Here is an 18,443-nt window from a genome sequence, read left to right as displayed (position 1 = left end):
AGCTCCAGTCCCCACAAATTCTCCCACATGTGAACTTTGCTTTTAGGGCAGCAAACCTACACTTGGCCAAGGGACATTCCAGGATTCCAGGATGGCTGAAGGATCAAAGGAAGGTCCCAGGGGGAGAGGACCCAGCCGGGTGTTAGCCCTGGAGCCCACAGGCCTCCAGGTTGCAGCAAGTCTGGAGCGCAAGTCCCGTGAGGAGTTGGTGTTCTTAGAGAAGGAGAAAAGGAGGCTCAGGGCGGACTTTATGGCTCTCTACAGGTACCAGCAACAGGATGAGAGGAAACGGCACCAAGTTTTGCCAGGGGAGGTTTAGGTTGGACATCAGGGGGAATTTCTTTCCAGAAGGAGAGATTGGACTTTGGAATGGGCCGCCCGGGGAGGTGGTGGAGTCACCGTCCCGTCCCGGGAGGTGCGTGAGGGAAGACTGGATGTGTCGCTCAGTGCCAGGCTCGGGTTGGCAGTGCGGTGTCCGGTCGCAGCCGGCCATCCCGGAGGCCTTCCCCGAGCCGCAGGACTCGGTGGCTCAGGGGCCGCTCCCTCCGGCAGAGGGCGCGGGGGCCCCGCTGCACCCGCGGGAGGCGCCGCTGCGGCGCCGCGCGGCCAGGGGGCGCTCGCGGCCGGGAGCAGGGACAGGAAACCGGGGGCGGGCCCGGCCGCCCCCCCGCGCCGCCGCGCCTCGCGCCCCGCATGCGCAGACGGGGCGGGCGCGGCGCTCCGTAACGGCGGGCGGGTGAGGAGGAGGAGGGGGAGGAAGAGGTGGGGGGGGCGGCGGCAACAGCAGCGCCTGCGCGCCCAGGGGCCGCCGCCGCCTCCGCAGCCTGGGAGAGAGACCGGATCCGCCGCCGCATCCTCCTCCTCCCCCACCGCTTCCCGCGGCCGCCCGCGGTCGGGACGGCCAGGCACGACAGGAAGCGGCCGTCGGAGGTTTGTCCGGAGCGGAGGGGTGGGGGGAGCAAGGATGGCGCTGGCGGCGGCGCTCCCGCGCTCGCGTCCCGCCGCGCCGCGGCCGCCGGGCCCTTTCCCGTCCCCGCGGGGGGAGCGGCCGCCCCGAGGAGGCCTCGGTCCCGGGGGCGCCCGCGGGGGCTCTGCAGCAGCCGCTCCCCCAGCCTGAGCGGGCGCGGCTCCCGCCCGCCCCCTCCCACCGCGGCCGCTCCCGCCCGGCGGCCGCGGCCCCGGGCCCGCCGGGCACCGCCGGAGGTGGCAGCGGCGGCCGTGTCCGCGCCCTCGGGCAGGGCCGGCTCCCGGGAGCCCCGAGAGGAGGAGAGGCCGTGGGGATCGTTCCTAAGCCGGGAGTGCGGCGGTGCTGGAGGAGCGGGAAGATGCCCGCTTCCTTCTGGGGGAAGCAGGAACGGGATGAGGGCTGTGGAGGGACGGGACGGCGCACCTGAGCATCGGAGAGAGGGGAGGGATGTATTTCATTGCCCCTAGTCCGGCATCGGCGCGTCCCGCAGGCAGGAGGGGCTGTGATGGGGTCGGGCTGTGCGGGGCTCCCCTTGCGCTGGGCAGGTGGGGATGGCTCAGACCCGGGTGCCTGTGTTGGCAGCGCTCGCAGGGACGCGCACTGGGAAGTCTCGGGGGAGAACAGCGGTGGAGTGGCAGTGCCGGTCCTTGTAGCTGTCCCTGCGTTCCCTACTGATCCATCTAGTCGGGCTTATGTACGCCATGGGTACCTGCAGTGACCGGGGTGGCTGCCGTGCTCGGCTGTAGCTTTAAAAGGTCACATCTTTCTTAGTAAAGAGTCACATAATTCTTAGTAAGCTTTTCCGGACTAAATAAACACATAGTATCGCTTTGACGTTAGTCACATTTCCCCGGCGTTTGCCATTATTTCTGCTGTGAAACGGGATACATACCTGCTGCTTTTGAAATAACTTTAATTATGATTTAGAAATGGATTTGTGCTGTACTTAGCATGTGCATTTTTAGAGGTTTTGTTGCAAAGCCCCAGCTTGGCTTTTCTACGTCGTGTACATCTACTTTGTGATCATAATGGGCCCGAAAGGCTGTGTGCTGTTGTGAGCTCACCTAGGGCTGTAGCTACATGAATTTTGTTCAGATGAGGTATTTCAGAGATTGATGCCCACTGAGTATATCTCTCTTTCTCAGAAATCTATCGGGAGGAATAGGTAATTTTTAGTATTTAGTATTTAATTACATTAAATAGTAAGTGTATACATAAAGTATTCTCACGATTTGAGTATAGGTGTCACACCTTTTTCCAAATTGTTTTTGTGTGTCGAGTAGAGGGGGCCCTTTTTACTCAAAGATGTATAATTAGCATCTTTCAGGAACAGTCCAAAGAGGAAGAAAAGATGTTGCTGCTTATTTAATATTTTTGACTGCATTTTAGACAGATGGTTGTTGTTGTTTTTTTCTTTGCTGAAGCAGGCTTTTTTGTTTTGGTCATGTGATTATGAAACAGACCAGAATTGGTGCAAGCCCTAAAATTTCCCTCTCTTAGTTTACTGACTGTTGTGCTTTGAGAATAAATTTTATATGCATGAGTATGATATCCATTATAATACTTAACCTTTCAGGAGCTAACTTACAATTAATTAAGCTACATTAATAACTAATTAATTTCTTAATGTAGAAATGCTTGAATTTATAGTTAAGTGTCATATAATGAATATTCAAGAAAATGACATGTACTTTTAAACTGGAATTTAAGTTGTTACATAAAACAGACTAGCTTCACTAATGTACTATAGCTCAGAGAAAAAAAAATTGTTTATGTAGGATACATGGCTGGATCTTACTGGAGACATCCATGGCCCACTTTTCTTCAAAGGTTAATTTTCCAAAACAGGTCAAGTCTTCCACAAAACAGGAACGCCCTTGGGGATGGAAACTACCTGTGCTCAGCATAGACGTCCAGTTGCCAATTTAAGCTGTTGGTTTATCATGTCATAAATGCTAATTTTCTTTCTGAACAGGTATTTCCTTTAGTGTATAACTTCCTTTAGGAGCAGAAAAACAGGAGTGCATTGTAACCAAGCATGTTGTTAACATGGAGTCTGACACTTCCACTCTTTAGTTTCTGTGCAGCTTCAGAAAACTCACCTCCCAAGCACAGTATGTATGGAAAATAGTGGTAGTTTCCAAGTGAATAGTCATTTTCAAGATAACATTGTAGGATTAAACCGTTCCTTGTTTTTAGTGAAATTTCACATTGTTGCCTTATTAGACTCTCCTTGATGTCCTCAGTTTTCTGGACTACTGTGCTATCAAAGACACCTTTGATGGCTTTAGAAGAGAGGAAAACTTCCAAGTCTGGAACTGCTTCATCAATTACCTATTGCTTTCTCAGTGCCAAGGATGCAAATTTGATACATTACTCAAGAATCTAGAGCTTCCAACTCCTTTTTTCTTCTTTCTTTCCTGTCTTTGAGATCTATTGGCTAGGTGTGTGGATTTACATAATTGATTCTAATCAGTTTGAGTACTCACATTCCCCCTTGCTATTAGCTGGTGTGTTAAGTTTGAAGCTGGCTGGTTTGTAACTCAGAATATCCCTCATAGTAACCAAGTGTTGCAGTGCCTGGGCTGGGCACTGTGTTGCTAGCTGGGAGGATTGCTATCTGCACACACCAGGGCTTGTGTAGTTTGGCTTAGGGTTGTTCAGGTCTAAATTCTGACCTTTTATTATGTTAAAAATAGTGAATGACTCACTTCTTTAGATGTGTTTTTACTTGTGATTTGTATGAAGCTGCCCTTGGATGGAAATAGGATTTTGATTTAAAGTAGTATTTAAAGTTTGTTTTTTGTTTGTTTGGGTTTTATTTTTTTTTAATTAGTTAAAACTAGATTAAATAAGTTGAATGTCCAGGGAGATAGATTTGGGTTGTTGGATTTTTTTATTTATTTTATTTTTTAATTTTCTTCCAGACATATGGAAAATGAAGTGTGTTTTTAAAGTGTGAATTGGAGTTAGTAAAGTTAGAATTTAAGAAGTATTTGATGGTTGAAGATGCAGATGGGAACCTGTAACACTTTCATAGATCTTTTACATGTTTCCCACCATTTTATGGAAAGTTAGGCATCTAATCTGACAGACTAATTAATGGGATTTTCAGAAGGAATCAGAATCTCTTAAAAAACTCCAAACAAAAGATGCATGTGTATCTTTTTCCCTGCTTCTAATTTGGGTAGAAAATAAATTAATTTTTTTAATAAGTCCAGTTGAAGAATATTATGTCTGTGTGTCTTATATGTTTCCCTACCAAACTGGAAATAGTCAATATACCTGTTCGTAGTGCAGCATGTATCAATCAATCTTTGCCTGACCTCAGAAAATAAACAGATTCAAGGAAGGCAATTAATAGCCTATCCCATAACTCATTAACATTTGATGACTAATTTTCTGAATGGTCTCATTCAGATTTGAAGTACATGAACAAGTGTTAACAAGCCACCTCATTAAAATTACTTAAGCAAAAAGGAATAATTACTTAAAAACAAACCCTCTTATCAAGGTGTTACTTAATGTTGCTCTGCAGCTTGATAGGGAGGTGCTTTATATCACCTGGTGATTACATGGTTTCATTGCAGTGTAGCACCCTGTGGCCTTCCAGCAGCTACCTGCCAGTCCTGTTTGGGATAGCTGCCTTCCAAGAAACAACCCAGAACAAAATGGACACTCCAGTGACATTTCTGAAGAGGAAAGTCTCATTCCTAGAACTTGTATTCAGGGATTATTTTTATTCTGTCAGAATTTCAGTTCAGGATATAAAGCTAACTTTAGCCATTGATCTTTTATTCCAGAAATGAGAAATGTCCACTGCTGCATAGTTATTGGGACACCAACAGACAGCAGTGCATCTGTAGACATTTCCTCAAGTCCACAGTTTTTCATTTATCTCAGATCCAATGACTGTGTGCCAGCCAGGCACAGAGCAACGAGAGAGATGTTGGGTTGGGACTGGCTAAGGCTCTTGCTTTCCTCCTTTGGAAGTCCATGGCTTTGGACAAGCTGCTTTGTATTTCAATGTCTCAGTTTTTCAGCCTCAAAGTGAGGAGAGTATCTCCTTTAAAATAGTCTTGAACTCTCCAAAGAGGTGTGAGAGGTAATCTTGGATGATTTTCCAGGCACTAAATGATGTTACTGCCACTTATCCTAATGTTTTGAACAGATTCAAATCTCTTGGGCAAATGACAATGTAAATTATGGCAATTTTGGACCAGTAATTCAGAGATCCTTGATGTATTTGTTTCCATTACAAGGGAATGGGATGTGAGTCCTGACTCTGTGACAAATACAAAACTTTGTTCTTTAGTAAATGATTATTGTTGGCAGCAAAACCCAGTGTGGATGTGGAAAACAGGAATCGTGTACGTAGCATGTTCCTACCATGTGCACTTCCCTGGAGTACACGACAGATGGTTTTCTGTAAACCAAAGGCTCCAGCTTTGTAAATGTATGGTTCAAAGGTGATCCACATCACATAAATGTTCTGCAACAGGATTCCTGTCATCTCCTCAATCTTTTCTGCTACTGAGGGTCGTACTCAAATGTTCCACTTATTTATAGTAATTAATTTCACAGTTTCAACATGTCTTCTGCTGAACAGGTCTGCTTTTTCAGTTATTGACTGTCAGCAGCTTTCTGCCAAAAATGTCTTTAATCTTACGAGCAGGTGTATATCAATTCCTCCATGGCATCCTTGACTTGTTCTGGTACCTAATGACTGAACCAGTGCATATTGGTTTTCTTTTTTTTTCCTGTTTCTGAAAAAAATATTTCTATTCTTTACAGTTACATCAGAAAAGGAAGTTATGGTATCAATGAGTTCTTTTGCTAAAGCTTTGTGTTACTGATGCTCTGCCCGTACAGAGCTTAATCCACCAGCTTGTATTGTTCCTGAAACTTTACTCCTAAGCCAGGACAAACAATGCTGTAGAGAGACTTGGGATAGCAGCAGAGCCACAAGCTATTTATTGCTGTGGGCCTAGCACACGTAGGGAGTCTGTGTGTGTGTAGCTGTTTAAAGTTCAGTGCAGAGTCTGTCAATGGATTGGGTTGCATGGTGAGCTTTCCCAGAGTAGCAGCAGGGTGGGCAGTAGTGCAGAGATGAGATGCACACTGTCTTGGTGGAAAGGAGCTGGGACCTGAGGCAGAATGCTTTAGATGGAGCAGTATCTCTGTGTCCTCCATGCATTTATGGTTTAGTGACTTCAGACGTTAGCTGGAAGTTGAAGGTCTCCAGTCAAGACTTGTGCCAGTATCTGTTATTGTAGCACACAGTGGTATCTACTCCTTCCCCCAGGTAGCAAAGGCTTTTCTGTTTTCCTCAATTAACTGCCTTCACCTCAACAGTCAGCATTGGGCTTGACTAGTTGGGCTGTTTTGCAGGTAAACAACCAGGGAACACTAAGAGTTTGAGAATCCTGTCTGTGTATATTTATCACTGAAAAAGAAAAAGATTGGGTGCACTAAATTAGTAGTAATTAAAGTGGCATTAATTAAGTATATCTGTTTCAAGTGAGTGAATGTTGAAAGACAGCTGTTTCTGAATTGTATTACAGGCGGGGCTGTGTTGAAATAGTAGATCTTTGGTGTGGCTTGCAGGTATTTCAACAGTCTTGGTCTTACACTAAATTTTATGTTTTTGTGTGGAATTTAAGGAATGTCATTTCACCCAAGTTGTTTCTGCATTCTGTGTTCATCATGAACTGTAGTGATAGTGATATCTTAGACACAAGACAAACATGTCCTGGCTGTTCCTGAGTTTTGGAATGCAGAAGAACATTGCAAGATTAAATAAATCTGTAAGCATTCAATAGCTGTGGTACTCTGGTGCCCATTATGATGGTAATTTTACTGTCACAACTATCCTATTCTTAATTAGGTTTTTGTGTTCAAGTGGAAGATGAAATAAAACCTGACCCTATTTTTAAGAGGAGAAATGTCCAAACAAGATAATAGACCTTGGCAGCCATTGTAGGTGTTTTGAGCCTTGCTATTCCAGCATCCCTTTGCTCCTATTTCCTTGTTTTTCTTTTCTCCTGTCTGCAGCAGTGAAGCTTACCTGGCTGTACGGAAATTACTCAGAAGGAAAAAACAAGGGAATGTGAAAAATTAATAGGTGAAGCCCTTCGCCATGCAGCAGATAAATTTAATATGCATTGGAAATGTAGAATTTTAGGGTTTTTTGTTTTGTTTGTTTTGGGTTTTTTTTTAATCTTTAGTGCTAGTTCTGCTTCATTTCCACTAGAATGGCAAAGGTGAAATAAACAGGCTGATAATGATGATGAGAGTTTAGCTGGAAAGTGATGGAATGTTAAAATTACTGCATTTATCTTTTTAGTGGCCTGGTATTGATAAGCTTTCAGTAGACAAAAACAAAGAAGCAGAAAAACTTGCTGTTTAATGTAGAAATGGGGGGGGAAGTGGCTATCTTATCAATGGTTGAATGAAATTCACAGGTGTACTCAGTGGGAAATCTGGGTAGTTCTTTGAAGAGGAATGAAGTCTTACTGAAACTTGTTTTAACTCTCCAGCTTTAGGGGCTGTGTTGACAAAATAAATAATTTTAGTTTGTGAGTTTAGGTCATATGAGAATTAATGTACAAACTCCTCTGCTTTTCATTTCTGTTAGATACCTTTGTTGTTTAATTTTTTTTCTTAGAAGGGTTTTATTGCAAGTAATGAAGTATTAATTTAGAAATGTTTATTAGACAATTACTTCTAAGAGGTAACTATGAAAGGTTTTCCAAAATGTGCTAATGTGTAAATTAATTTTATTTTCCTGCTTTCAGTCAGTCAAGTGCAGCCACTGATCACGAGATGTTACCACAAAATCTACCTCAGACTTCACTTTTGTTCATTCAGTTGCTGCGCCATAGATCTCAACGGGAGCTCTGCAGACAGTCCTGAAAGTCTCTGAACAGACTGGGACATCAAGTCACAGCATGATGACCTAATAGGAGGTCAAAGTCTGAAACATTGATTCAGCAGTTCAAGATAACACTGCCCTTTTATCAGTATCACTTCTGAAGGCTACAGACCTCCTGCCATTTCTTTCCTGGCTACTTCAGAAACACTCAGCTGACCTTTCTTTGGTGAAGAAATCTTGACTTTTCTCTCTGGTCCTGGAAATATTAATGGAATACAGTCATGTCTACCCAGGACGAGAGGCAGATAAATACAGAGTATGCTGTATCCTTGTTGGAGCAGTTGAAATTCTTTTATGAACAGCAGTTGCTAACTGACATAGTGTTGATTGTTGAGGGCACTGAATTTCCCTGCCATAAGATGGTTCTTGCAACGTGCAGCTCATATTTCAGGTGAGTATTCAAATGCTATAAAATCTGTGCTACCTGATTTTAAGTGTAATGGTAATTGATTGACAACGTTTAGCAGAGACTTAAAGAACAGTAACTGAAGTACAAAACCTAAATATCCTTACTTTCCAACACAGAGTAAAATAAAACATCTGGCTTCCTGGGACTAATTCTAGATATTTATTGTAGTTCCTACAATGAGTGTGGGGGGGAAAAAAATCACACTTGTGATGGCTCATTTTCTTTAGGGAGTTAAATGAGTCTGAAAAATTAGTGAATTTCTTATTCTTCACACTGAATCTTTAAAATACTTAATCTGTTTTTATTTCCCAAGGTAGGATAATAAGGAATTACTGAGATTTGGCTGCAGGAATCCCATTGTCATGTTTAACTGCGGTTTGTTAGTAGAAGCATCTGCTAAAAGTAGGGACTGCTGTGCAAGTTCATGGCTTTCTTTTCTGAATCATCTGGTTTTCCCTGCTCAGCAAAGCTGGAAACTTCCCTTGTGCTTGAGTGTTGTGCCAATGCAAGTGAAGTTTTTCTGTGTGGTTTGGGTTTCTTTTTTTTTATCATGGTCCCCCCAAGATACTGTTGAAATTCTTAGTTCAGTAGCTCTTGTATTCCAAATGTCCTGGTTTTGGTCTTTTAAAACATTTTTATTAATAAGATATGTTAAGTGCTACCACTTTGTGCAAATGCCTTCATAGTAAGACCTGGATGATGAGGCACCAACAGTTTTCTGCAGTGATTAATCATTTTTGTTGGCAACATAATATAATTAATCTGTCTGGAAGGAATTTTGAAGCTTGAAACTAGTCTGACATCCACGCATGTTCTACCTTCCTGATGCATTGTAGAGGGATTATAACTTTTCTTTCCTGTTCAATCCCTGGAAAGTTTACAAATTTGCTTTTCCTGAGACTGGCTCACTATACAGAACACATGAAACATGAAACACAGATACAGAAAACAGAGATGTTTTCTGTACTTTGTCTCCTTTCTTGTAGAAAACTGTGGAAGGATTAATTTATTACTTTTACAGAAAATTTTTGTCCCTGCTGGCTTTTCTGTTTATTTTTTCATCTCAGATGAATCTGGTCCAACTTTTAGCAACAAGTATTGTGTGATCACTAGATAATAATTATTACCATTGGCCCTGTGCAGATGACATAGTTCAAACAATTTGTAAAATAACAGCCACTGAAAATGTAGCCAGATTTAATGTGGGTGGTTAATCATAAGGTTGGAAAGCTGTCATGAGTCCACCCAGTGTGCTGCATCAGAATGTGCAGTCAAATCTCTTATTCATATGTGTTTGTTTATTATTTATGGAATGAGGTTTTGGCACTGGTTAAAAGAAGTATCAAACTTGTGGTTTTGTCATGTTCTGTTTTTCTTCTCTACTTTGGTTTACAAAAAGATGTTCAGCTTCCTAAATTTAGCTTTATTATGAAAAATTGATAGCCCTGAAGGAGGGGGAAGAAAAGCAAAGCATCTTTCTGTGTGATCCAGCCATTGTGTGTGATTGCAGCCACCTTCCCTTCCCTTCCATCTTTGTGTCTGAATGATGTGCAGCCCTGCTCCAGCACAGGCTGCTCAGCAGTGTGTGAGCAAGAGCCAGCCTCCAACAGCTCCCTCTTCCTTTCTGAGGAGTCTCTGTACCCTCTTGTACTTTCTTGTTTATCTTTAAACAGCTGCACAGCAAGTTGATACTCAGTCAGTGATCCCTCCTAAAATGCAAGTTGCCCTGAGTTGAGGAGCTTAGAAGAAGACAGAGAAAAGGGGATGGGATACTGTTTTTGTATCAGATGCTTTCTGGAATGGCTTTGCTTAGGGAGTGTATCTCCATGTCCCTTTCATCTCTGCAGCCAGAAGCAGGACTAAAAGGTGCACTCACTGTCCCTTCTAACTTCTCTCATGCCTGGTTTCCTAAAAAAGAAAAACCCAAATAAATATAAAGAGCCTTGAACTGAATTTTTAGCACAACCATAAATACCAAACCTGAATCAATATAAAGCTCTTGAAACCAATGTCCCCTGTTTTAAGAAAATTGACAAGTACGTGGCTTATAGTACCAGATTGCAGTTAGTTCTTAACTGTGTTACAATGAAAATACCAGGATGGGCAAGAGGTGTGTGAAACATTAAGGAAACAATAATAATGTTTTTAATTGCCTTTCTAGTCTTCTTCAGGAAGATGTAATGGAAATACTCACTCTTTTTTTTCCCAGATTAGATCTGATAGGTTTTTCTGTTATTGATTGTTGCCTGCAAATTTGAAGTTTACTGCATGTTATGATGAATGGTATATAAGAAATAATTCATAAAGTGCTAGTCCTTGCTCCATTTCTTCTCCTCCCAGAGGAGCATCCTTTTTGATATGACTTAGCTCAGCCCATTACATAAATCTGCTTCTTTTGGTTTAGAATCTAAAGTCTAACTGTGTATGTTTCAACAGTGTTTTCTGGAGGATGTTTCTTCCCTCTTATCACCAATCATAGAAAATATTTAAATTGTGTCATTAAAACTCCAAAATCATTAGCACTATCTGCTGATTAACACAGAAGGGTTTGTATTAGTATAAAGTATTTCTGCAGAAGACACTGATGTTACTCTTTTGATGTTCTGTCCAAATGTTATATTGTAAATAGCAGATGTCAGCCTAAGGTAAATTCTAAACACCTGCAAAAGGACTGTTCACTTTTAGGAGTGTAATCACCAGAGGCTTACAGGTGACTGTTTCAGATTACTCACTGCTGATCCTTGTCTTAATGTGTGTGTTTCTCCTCAGAGCAATGTTCATGAGCGGGCTGAGCGAGAGCAAACAGACACACGTACACCTGAGGAATGTGGATGCAGCCACTCTGCAGATCATCATCACTTACGCATACACGGGTAACCTGGCAATAAGCGACAGCACAGTAGAGCAGCTCTATGAAACTGCCTGCTTCTTACAGGTAGGAATGTTTACAGGAGGAAATAACAGCTCCTAAGCTCTGAACCACTTTATTCTTTATCTTGTTAAAAGATCTTTCCTCTTTAGTCATTTCAAAACACTTTTGCTCCATTCGCTCTGTATAGACAGTTGCTTGCCAAATTTACTTCATGTAGCCATCCCTCCTTGCATGACAGTCTCTTTGGAAGGCTGGAAGTAAACCAGTGTACTTCTAACATTTAGAAAATTAGTTTTGCCAGCAGACATAATCACGTTGTGTACTTGGTCTGTATGAAGCAGCTGAGTGAGTCACTGCTGTATTTTTGTGTATGTATATTATTCCATGCCTGAACTGTGTTGTTCAACAGACACAGGTTCTTTATGTGCTGATGCTACATGAAAGCATAGACTGTATGTGTAATACTTTGTGTGTTTCTTTGCATTACAGGTAGATGATGTGTTACAACGATGTAGAGAATACTTAATCAAAAAAATTAATGCGGAAAATTGTGTCCGTCTATTAAGCTTTGCTGATCTCTTCAGCTGTGAGGAGTTAAAACAGAGTGCTAAAAGAATGGTGGAGCACAAGTTCACAGCTGTGTACCACCAGGAGGCTTTCATGCAACTGTCACATGATCTACTGATAGATATTTTAAGCAGTGACAATTTAAATGTGGAAAAGGAGGAGACAGTGCGTGAGGCTGCTATGTTATGGCTGGAGTACAACACGGAATCCCGCTCGCAGTATTTGTCCTCTGTTCTTAGCCAAATCCGGATCGATGCACTTTCAGAAGTAACACAGAGAGCCTGGTTTCAAGGCTTGCCACCTAATGATAAATCAGTGGTGGTGCAAGGACTGTACAAATCGATGCCCAAATTTTTCAAGCCCAGACTTGGCATGACAAAAGAGGAGATGATGATATTCATCGAAGCTGCTGCTGAAAACCCTGGTAGTCTTTACTCTTCTGTCTGTTACAGCCCACAGGCAGAGAAAGTTTACAAACTCTGCAACCCTCCTGCCGACCTGCATAAGGTTGGGACGCTGGTAACTCCCGATAACGACATCTATATAGCAGGTGGGCAAGTTCCTCTGAAGAACACCAAAACCAATCACAGCAAAAGCAGCAAACTGCAGGCTGCCTTCAGGACCGTGAATTGCTTTTACTGGTTCGACGCGCAGCAGAACACTTGGTTCCCCAAGACGCCGATGCTCTTTGTGCGCATCAAGCCGTCGCTGGTGTGCTGCGAGGGGTACATCTACGCCATCGGGGGCGACAGCGTCGGCGGGGAGCTCAACAGGAGGACTGTGGAGAGGTACGACACCGAGAAGGACGAGTGGACCATGGTGAGCCCCCTGCCCTGCGCGTGGCAGTGGAGCACGGCCGTGGCGGTGCACAACTGCATCTACGTCATGGCGCACAACTTGATGTACTGCTACTTCCCCCGCTCGGACGCCTGGGTGGAGATGGCCATGCGGCAGACGAGCAGATGTTTCGCCTCAGCCGCTGCTTTTGGCGATAAGATATTCTATATCGGAGGGCTGCACATTGCCAGCAATTCTGGGATAAGGCTGCCCAGCAGTACTGTGGATGGGTCTTCTGTAACGGTGGAGATCTACGACGTGAATAAAAACGAATGGAGGATGGCAGCCAACATCCCTGCCAAGCGCTATTCCGACCCGTGCGTCAGGGCCGTCGTCATCTCCAATTCCTTATGTGTCTTTATTCGGGAGACCCACATGAACGAGAGAGCCAAGTATGCCACCTACCAGTATGACCTGGAACTCGACCGCTGGTTCCTGAGGCAGCACATATCGGAGCGTGTGCTGTGGGACCTGGGCAAAGACTTCCGGTGCACTGTAGGAAAGCTGTATCCATCTTGCCTTGAAGAGTCCCCGTGGAAACCTCCAACGTATCTCTTCTCGCCAGACGGAGCCGATGAATTCGAGCTGGATGGGGAGATGGTTACTTTACCACCTGTATAGCTCCCAAATTAGACTGCACAACTGAGTCTGTGCTCAGTTATAAAATAATAAAAGAAATAAATGGCTGTGAAAGAACAGGTCTGGGGACAGAAATCTCAGAGCTGTCTTTCATGAGTTGTATTTTTATGCCCTACCTAACACTTGCCGCCATTCAGTATGAATTAGTGAAAAGAGCAGATATGCTTCCATAATCTCAAATACTATTATCAGATAATTGAGAAAAATATATGTATATCATGAGCTTGAGCATCTGACTTGTCTAAAGAATTAATTCTAGTTCTATAAAGTCTCCATTCAGGAAAATTAGCTTAAGAAAAAAAGTAGTTATTGTTTCTAGGATGATGTCACAACTCTTTTGAAAGTATCTTCCAGTTACATTTTAACTACTTCTGGATATTCTACTTAAGTGCTAGTTATATAATTGTCAGTGTGGCCTAATTAAAGGACTGTGCCGCACTTACTAAATACTAATATCTATGTTGGTATAGTAATGCCATTAAAAGAAAAAGAAACAAATCCCATGGATCTACACCTGTGGTAGGAAGGGTAGATCTTCCATTGTATGGTAACATGCTGGGCAAAATGACTGCAGGTTCAGTCAAGCTGTATGATGAGGTGCATGTATTCTATTTTCACTAACTTATACCTGTCTATTTAGAATACAGGTCTTCCAAGCAGCTGGTAGATTACCAGGTGTGGACTTAAAAGTTGCTGGGCTTGCGATAGGAATTGCCAGCCCTCATAGTGCGGGTCTATGTGGGGCTTTAATCAGTAAATGCCTCCACATTCTGTATTACAGTAACATTGGCTCATGTATATTACTTCCTGCTGCTGATGTATTTTTCCATTGTAAAACGAAGTTTTAGTGTGGATTAACCAGGTCTTTATTTTCTGTTAATTTAATAACAAGCATTACTGTAGTGTGATTGTGTATAGATATCCCTTAGCTGTCAGGTTTTTTACTTTGGGGGGGGAAGCAAACTTCAGGAATATCCTGTGCTGTGTGTGCAGGAGAGCAGATGCCTAGTGCTGCTCTGGCATTAATCCCAGGAACCACTAGCAGTAGCGGGGTGCCGCCAACCTAACATGAACACAGGTGCTTCATGACAAACCTTACTAGCATGTTCAGCTGCATCATGTTCTGGCACTGTATTTTGAATGACATTAATTTATTAAAAAAGACTGAATCCAAATGCCTGAGTGTGCTTTTTGGCTGAAATAAATAGAGCTCTGCCACCCTCCCACCACATGCACACTTGTAGCAAGTTGCTTATTGAAGGCAGCTAGAAATAGTTAAGCTGCAAAAAGCCTGGAGATGAGTATGTTAAATTCTGCTCACTACTACTCAGCAGAAGCTGGAAATTAGGTATTGAAGTCAAACTGAGGATTACACAGGACTAGAATCCCCTGCTATCATTTTTGTAAATCAGCACTTCTCTGGTCATGGTACAAATTCTGCCCTAGTGAAAGCGAAGAACAGCAGGCATTAAGGAGGAACATCTTCTGTAAGTTCAGAACATGGCAGACCTATTTTCAGTCTCGAGTAATCAAGAGCAAATTTATTTACTCCATTGACCAGACTGTCACTGGCTTTTCCTTAATTGTTTCCTATTGCAGTAGATACAACTGCAGCCTTCAATAAAGACAACACCTATATATTGTTTGGGCTATGTCTCAAGGGGCCTTACAAAGTTTTGTCTTGTACAATTATTAAAGGTTTTGACTAGAAAAGGGGCTTTAAACAAGAAAGCTGCCTTATATAAAACTCTTCCAGATGCTTTGGCATTTTGTGCCATGTGAGGATTTACGAGACTCAGAGTAACAATGGCAAGCTACCAATTTTTATTTTTTGTATGAAGGTGACATAACATGTTTGCATTTACCATTACATAAACTTTTTTTTTTAACACCTACATATTTTAGATAAGAGGTGTGAGGTGACTCAGGAGCTCCTGCTGATAGGTCTGTTTATATTGCTTTCATGTTGCAAGCCTGTGCAAGGGAGCATACATAAAAAGAAGGATAGATACTCCTTTATAATGCAATTTGGAGAATCACATACCTCAGGCAAAAACATGAGCTGTATCCAAGTAACTGCAGCCTGCATGGGCTGCTCACTTCTGTGGCTCCTTCTCACTTCACGCTACTGTTATCAGGCTGTATTAGGCTTTAGGACAAGGCTTTGTTGTTTTAACTGCAAAAGATCTATAGCTAGTGAAGGGGCAAAGTGGGCTCATTCTGTTACTGAGTACATTTATCTTGAGTTTAAAACATTATGTGTAGTTTCTTACTGGAGGAAAACAAACCAAAAAAAGTGTACTTGAGTACAAAATAAGAAGTACTAAATAGGAAATACTAGATTGCCATGTCTGTAAGTCACAACTGCCTCAAAGAACCTGGAAGAACTTGGTTTTATCCATTTAGGAACATCTTTTGAAATGCAGACAGTCTGCATGGCTTCCTGCTCGTCTGCACCTTTTATAATTTTTTCCTGTACATTACCAGTATGTTTTGTTTCTTATGTGGCCCAAGATTATATAGTACCTTATGTAAAATGTATTTGCTATTAATAATATGGCACCTAAAGACAAGACTAGTCAAGTGGTGAACAGTTCTCTAGTGACTGCTGAAGACATACTAGTAGTTCACTTACACAACTGCTTTCTGAGCCAGTATTCATCCCCAAAGAAAAACAGCTGGCAAATGCTATTCTCCAGTCTAAATTCTTGCCTTGCATAATTGAAGAAGGAAACTGTGCAGCCAAAGCATTGTCATCTGCCTGGAAGTGGTCACTAGTGGCAGAATTAGAGAAAGACTTCTGCAGGAACAAAGACAACAGCTGAAAAAAAATGCAGTTCTCATGTCATAAATGGAGCAAATATGATTAAAGCCTCGACAGAGGTCTAACTAGTGTCTCACTACCAAGCTTCAGCCTAATCTTAGCCTATTCAACATGTACTTGGCTTTCAAGTACATTTACATACAAGTTTCAGTGAATCAGCTCATGTCCTCAAGCTCTGCTGCATTTGCAGTAAAGCTAATTTAAGCCAGTCCTACATAGTTTCAGTTTCCCTTACCTAAAGTAATAAAAGAAGTGATCTGGCCTCTGCTAACTTTTAATGCATTCAATCATTTTTTGCAGTTGTTTAAACACATACATAATTGCAAGTTTAATTTTTGTCATAAAGGATCAGTCAGACCTGGGACAGTGAATTGTGCCAAGTTTTGCAGAGACCAGGCTCAGAGAGATAGTTACATTTGGGGGGAAAAGAACTTGATAACATTTTAGAGATTATTTCAGCATTTAAAGCACTACTGTTTTTCTCATTTCACTCCTCAGTGCCTCTTTAAGATGCACAAGTACCTGCCACATTGCATACACCTAAGGGACATGTGTGGACAGACCTGCAGACCACTGAACTTATTAGCCAAGAGAGTTTTTCCTCCTTTGTTTCCCATTTCCAGCTACCTTCCAGGTTGTTTCCTGTTTTTTGCTCTGAATTCCTACATAAAAGGAATTATAATTTAGGCAGACTCTGAACCAGGCTCACCCTTAAAACCAGTTTCCTTCCACTTCATGCTTAACATTAGCCACACAAAGTTCTGTTTAGTTCCACTTTCAGAAGTATTTTTAATACTTCCCTCCTACAGCATTTCTCATGAGTACAGTTCAGCCAGGCAGAGTTCTTACAGAGCCTAAAAACTCAGAGGAGGAGTCTGAAGAGAAAAAAACCATGAAACAATTTCCAAAATTTAAGAGCTGACATATGCTTCAGCCAGCTCTTTGGCACATGGCAATATCCATATACACACACACATTTTTCACAGCAGCAAAGTCAGTAACCACAGGTTATATCAGGCAGTATGTTAAGCTCAGTGTCATTTTTTGCCACTTTTTGGTATGCCTGGGCTTTTAAATTCCTCACTGTGCTTCTGTGTGCATTTCTTCAGATGTGAGAGATGAACTGAGTTCCCTTCTCCAGTATTTTCCATCTATTTCATATAGTGTGCAAGTGATGTTATTTCCCATAGTTTTTAAGACAAGATGACAGCTGTACATCTGCCTTCCCTTCAAATAACTGTTCTTCCTCCAGTCTAAGCATTCATGCTTGATTATGTTCACCTGATCCAGAATGCAGTGCCACAGTACTGGTGATTTGGATTCAGACCAAAAAAAAGATTTTGTAGGCATTCTCTGCTACTATTAAGGCAAACAGTAACTGTACTTTCATCGATATTAGTCAATAAATTCAAGGGTGGAAGAAAAAAAAACATTACTTGATCAGTTGATTTTGAAGTATTATTACAAGAGGAACAAGGTATGATCCAACAATTTTGACTCAAGAGAGCTGGAGTTCCAGGTTCCATCCCAGCTGAGACTGAGCCACCTGTGTACAGATGTTATGTACACATGATGTCAATTTGCAGGGAATAAGGTAATCTGAGTAAGGGTCACTATTTAACTGACACAAGTGATCCATTTCCCTATTTTTTATGAATCCAAACACTGCTTCTGATGTTTGTTAAAGAATGAGGTCAAGACCAGAAACATCACAGAAGTAAAGCTCTGTGCCTGTTTTTTTAAGTCAGTCCCTTCTCTAATAATGAAAGACTCGAAACACCAGGAAGAAATTTTTCATACATCTTTAATCATAATACAATAATGTAGTGTTTCTCCCTTTAATGAATAATCTTCATGTTGCCCTTTTTAATGAAAACCAAATACCTGCAAGAAAGTCAAACTGCAGTTCATAAAAAGCATGATGTTAATTTATCTTTCAGTGTCTTTGCCCAACTACTTGCACATGGTCAGAAAAACCTTAACAAATTTCAGGGCATTGCAACCATTCTCTAGACAGAACCTTTGTCTAACTCACATCTAAACCTTATCCAAGGCAGTCAGTTTCCTCCTCCTGGAAAACCCATTTACCAAATCCTTCTCACACACGTACAGTGACAGCTGCAGTAGAAGTTCTGAAGTTTTCCAACAGCTCCCTATGGCAGAGAACTGGATGTGCAGCAATTAATTTACACAGCATCTTGATTTTGACCAGATGTCACAATCCACAGAAACTACTTTGAAGCTAAATCTACATCAAAATTTTAGTTGTACTTGAAATTCTTACTGATGTAAGAGAGGTCTGTGACCTCCTGAGGACTTCAATCAATCCACAAGAAGCAGCACTCCACAGGGAATAAAAAGTCACTCTAGAGGAGCCTTTTGTCCTAAATTTTC

At 42.2% G+C, this 18,443-nt stretch overlaps 1 protein-coding gene across 1 annotated transcript; it reads left to right on the top strand.

Moving 5' to 3' along the window:
• Positions 1-782: 782 nt before the first annotated feature.
• Positions 783-14,400, top strand: KBTBD2 (kelch repeat and BTB domain containing 2). Its single transcript, XM_064704862.1, has 4 exons — positions 783-930; positions 7,765-8,292; positions 11,080-11,245; positions 11,672-14,400. Exons 2-4 carry the CDS (start codon positions 8,123-8,125, stop codon positions 13,205-13,207), a joined length of 1,872 nt encoding a protein of 623 aa, XP_064560932.1. The 5' UTR covers positions 783-930; positions 7,765-8,122; the 3' UTR covers positions 13,208-14,400.
• The last annotated feature ends 4,043 nt before the right edge of the window (positions 14,401-18,443 follow it).

This window comes from Zonotrichia leucophrys, chromosome 2 (assembly GCF_028769735.1).
Source record: "Zonotrichia leucophrys gambelii isolate GWCS_2022_RI chromosome 2, RI_Zleu_2.0, whole genome shotgun sequence".
Taxonomy (NCBI): Eukaryota; Metazoa; Chordata; class Aves; order Passeriformes; family Passerellidae; genus Zonotrichia; species Zonotrichia leucophrys.
This window is presented reverse-complemented; position numbering and strand designations above follow the sequence as displayed.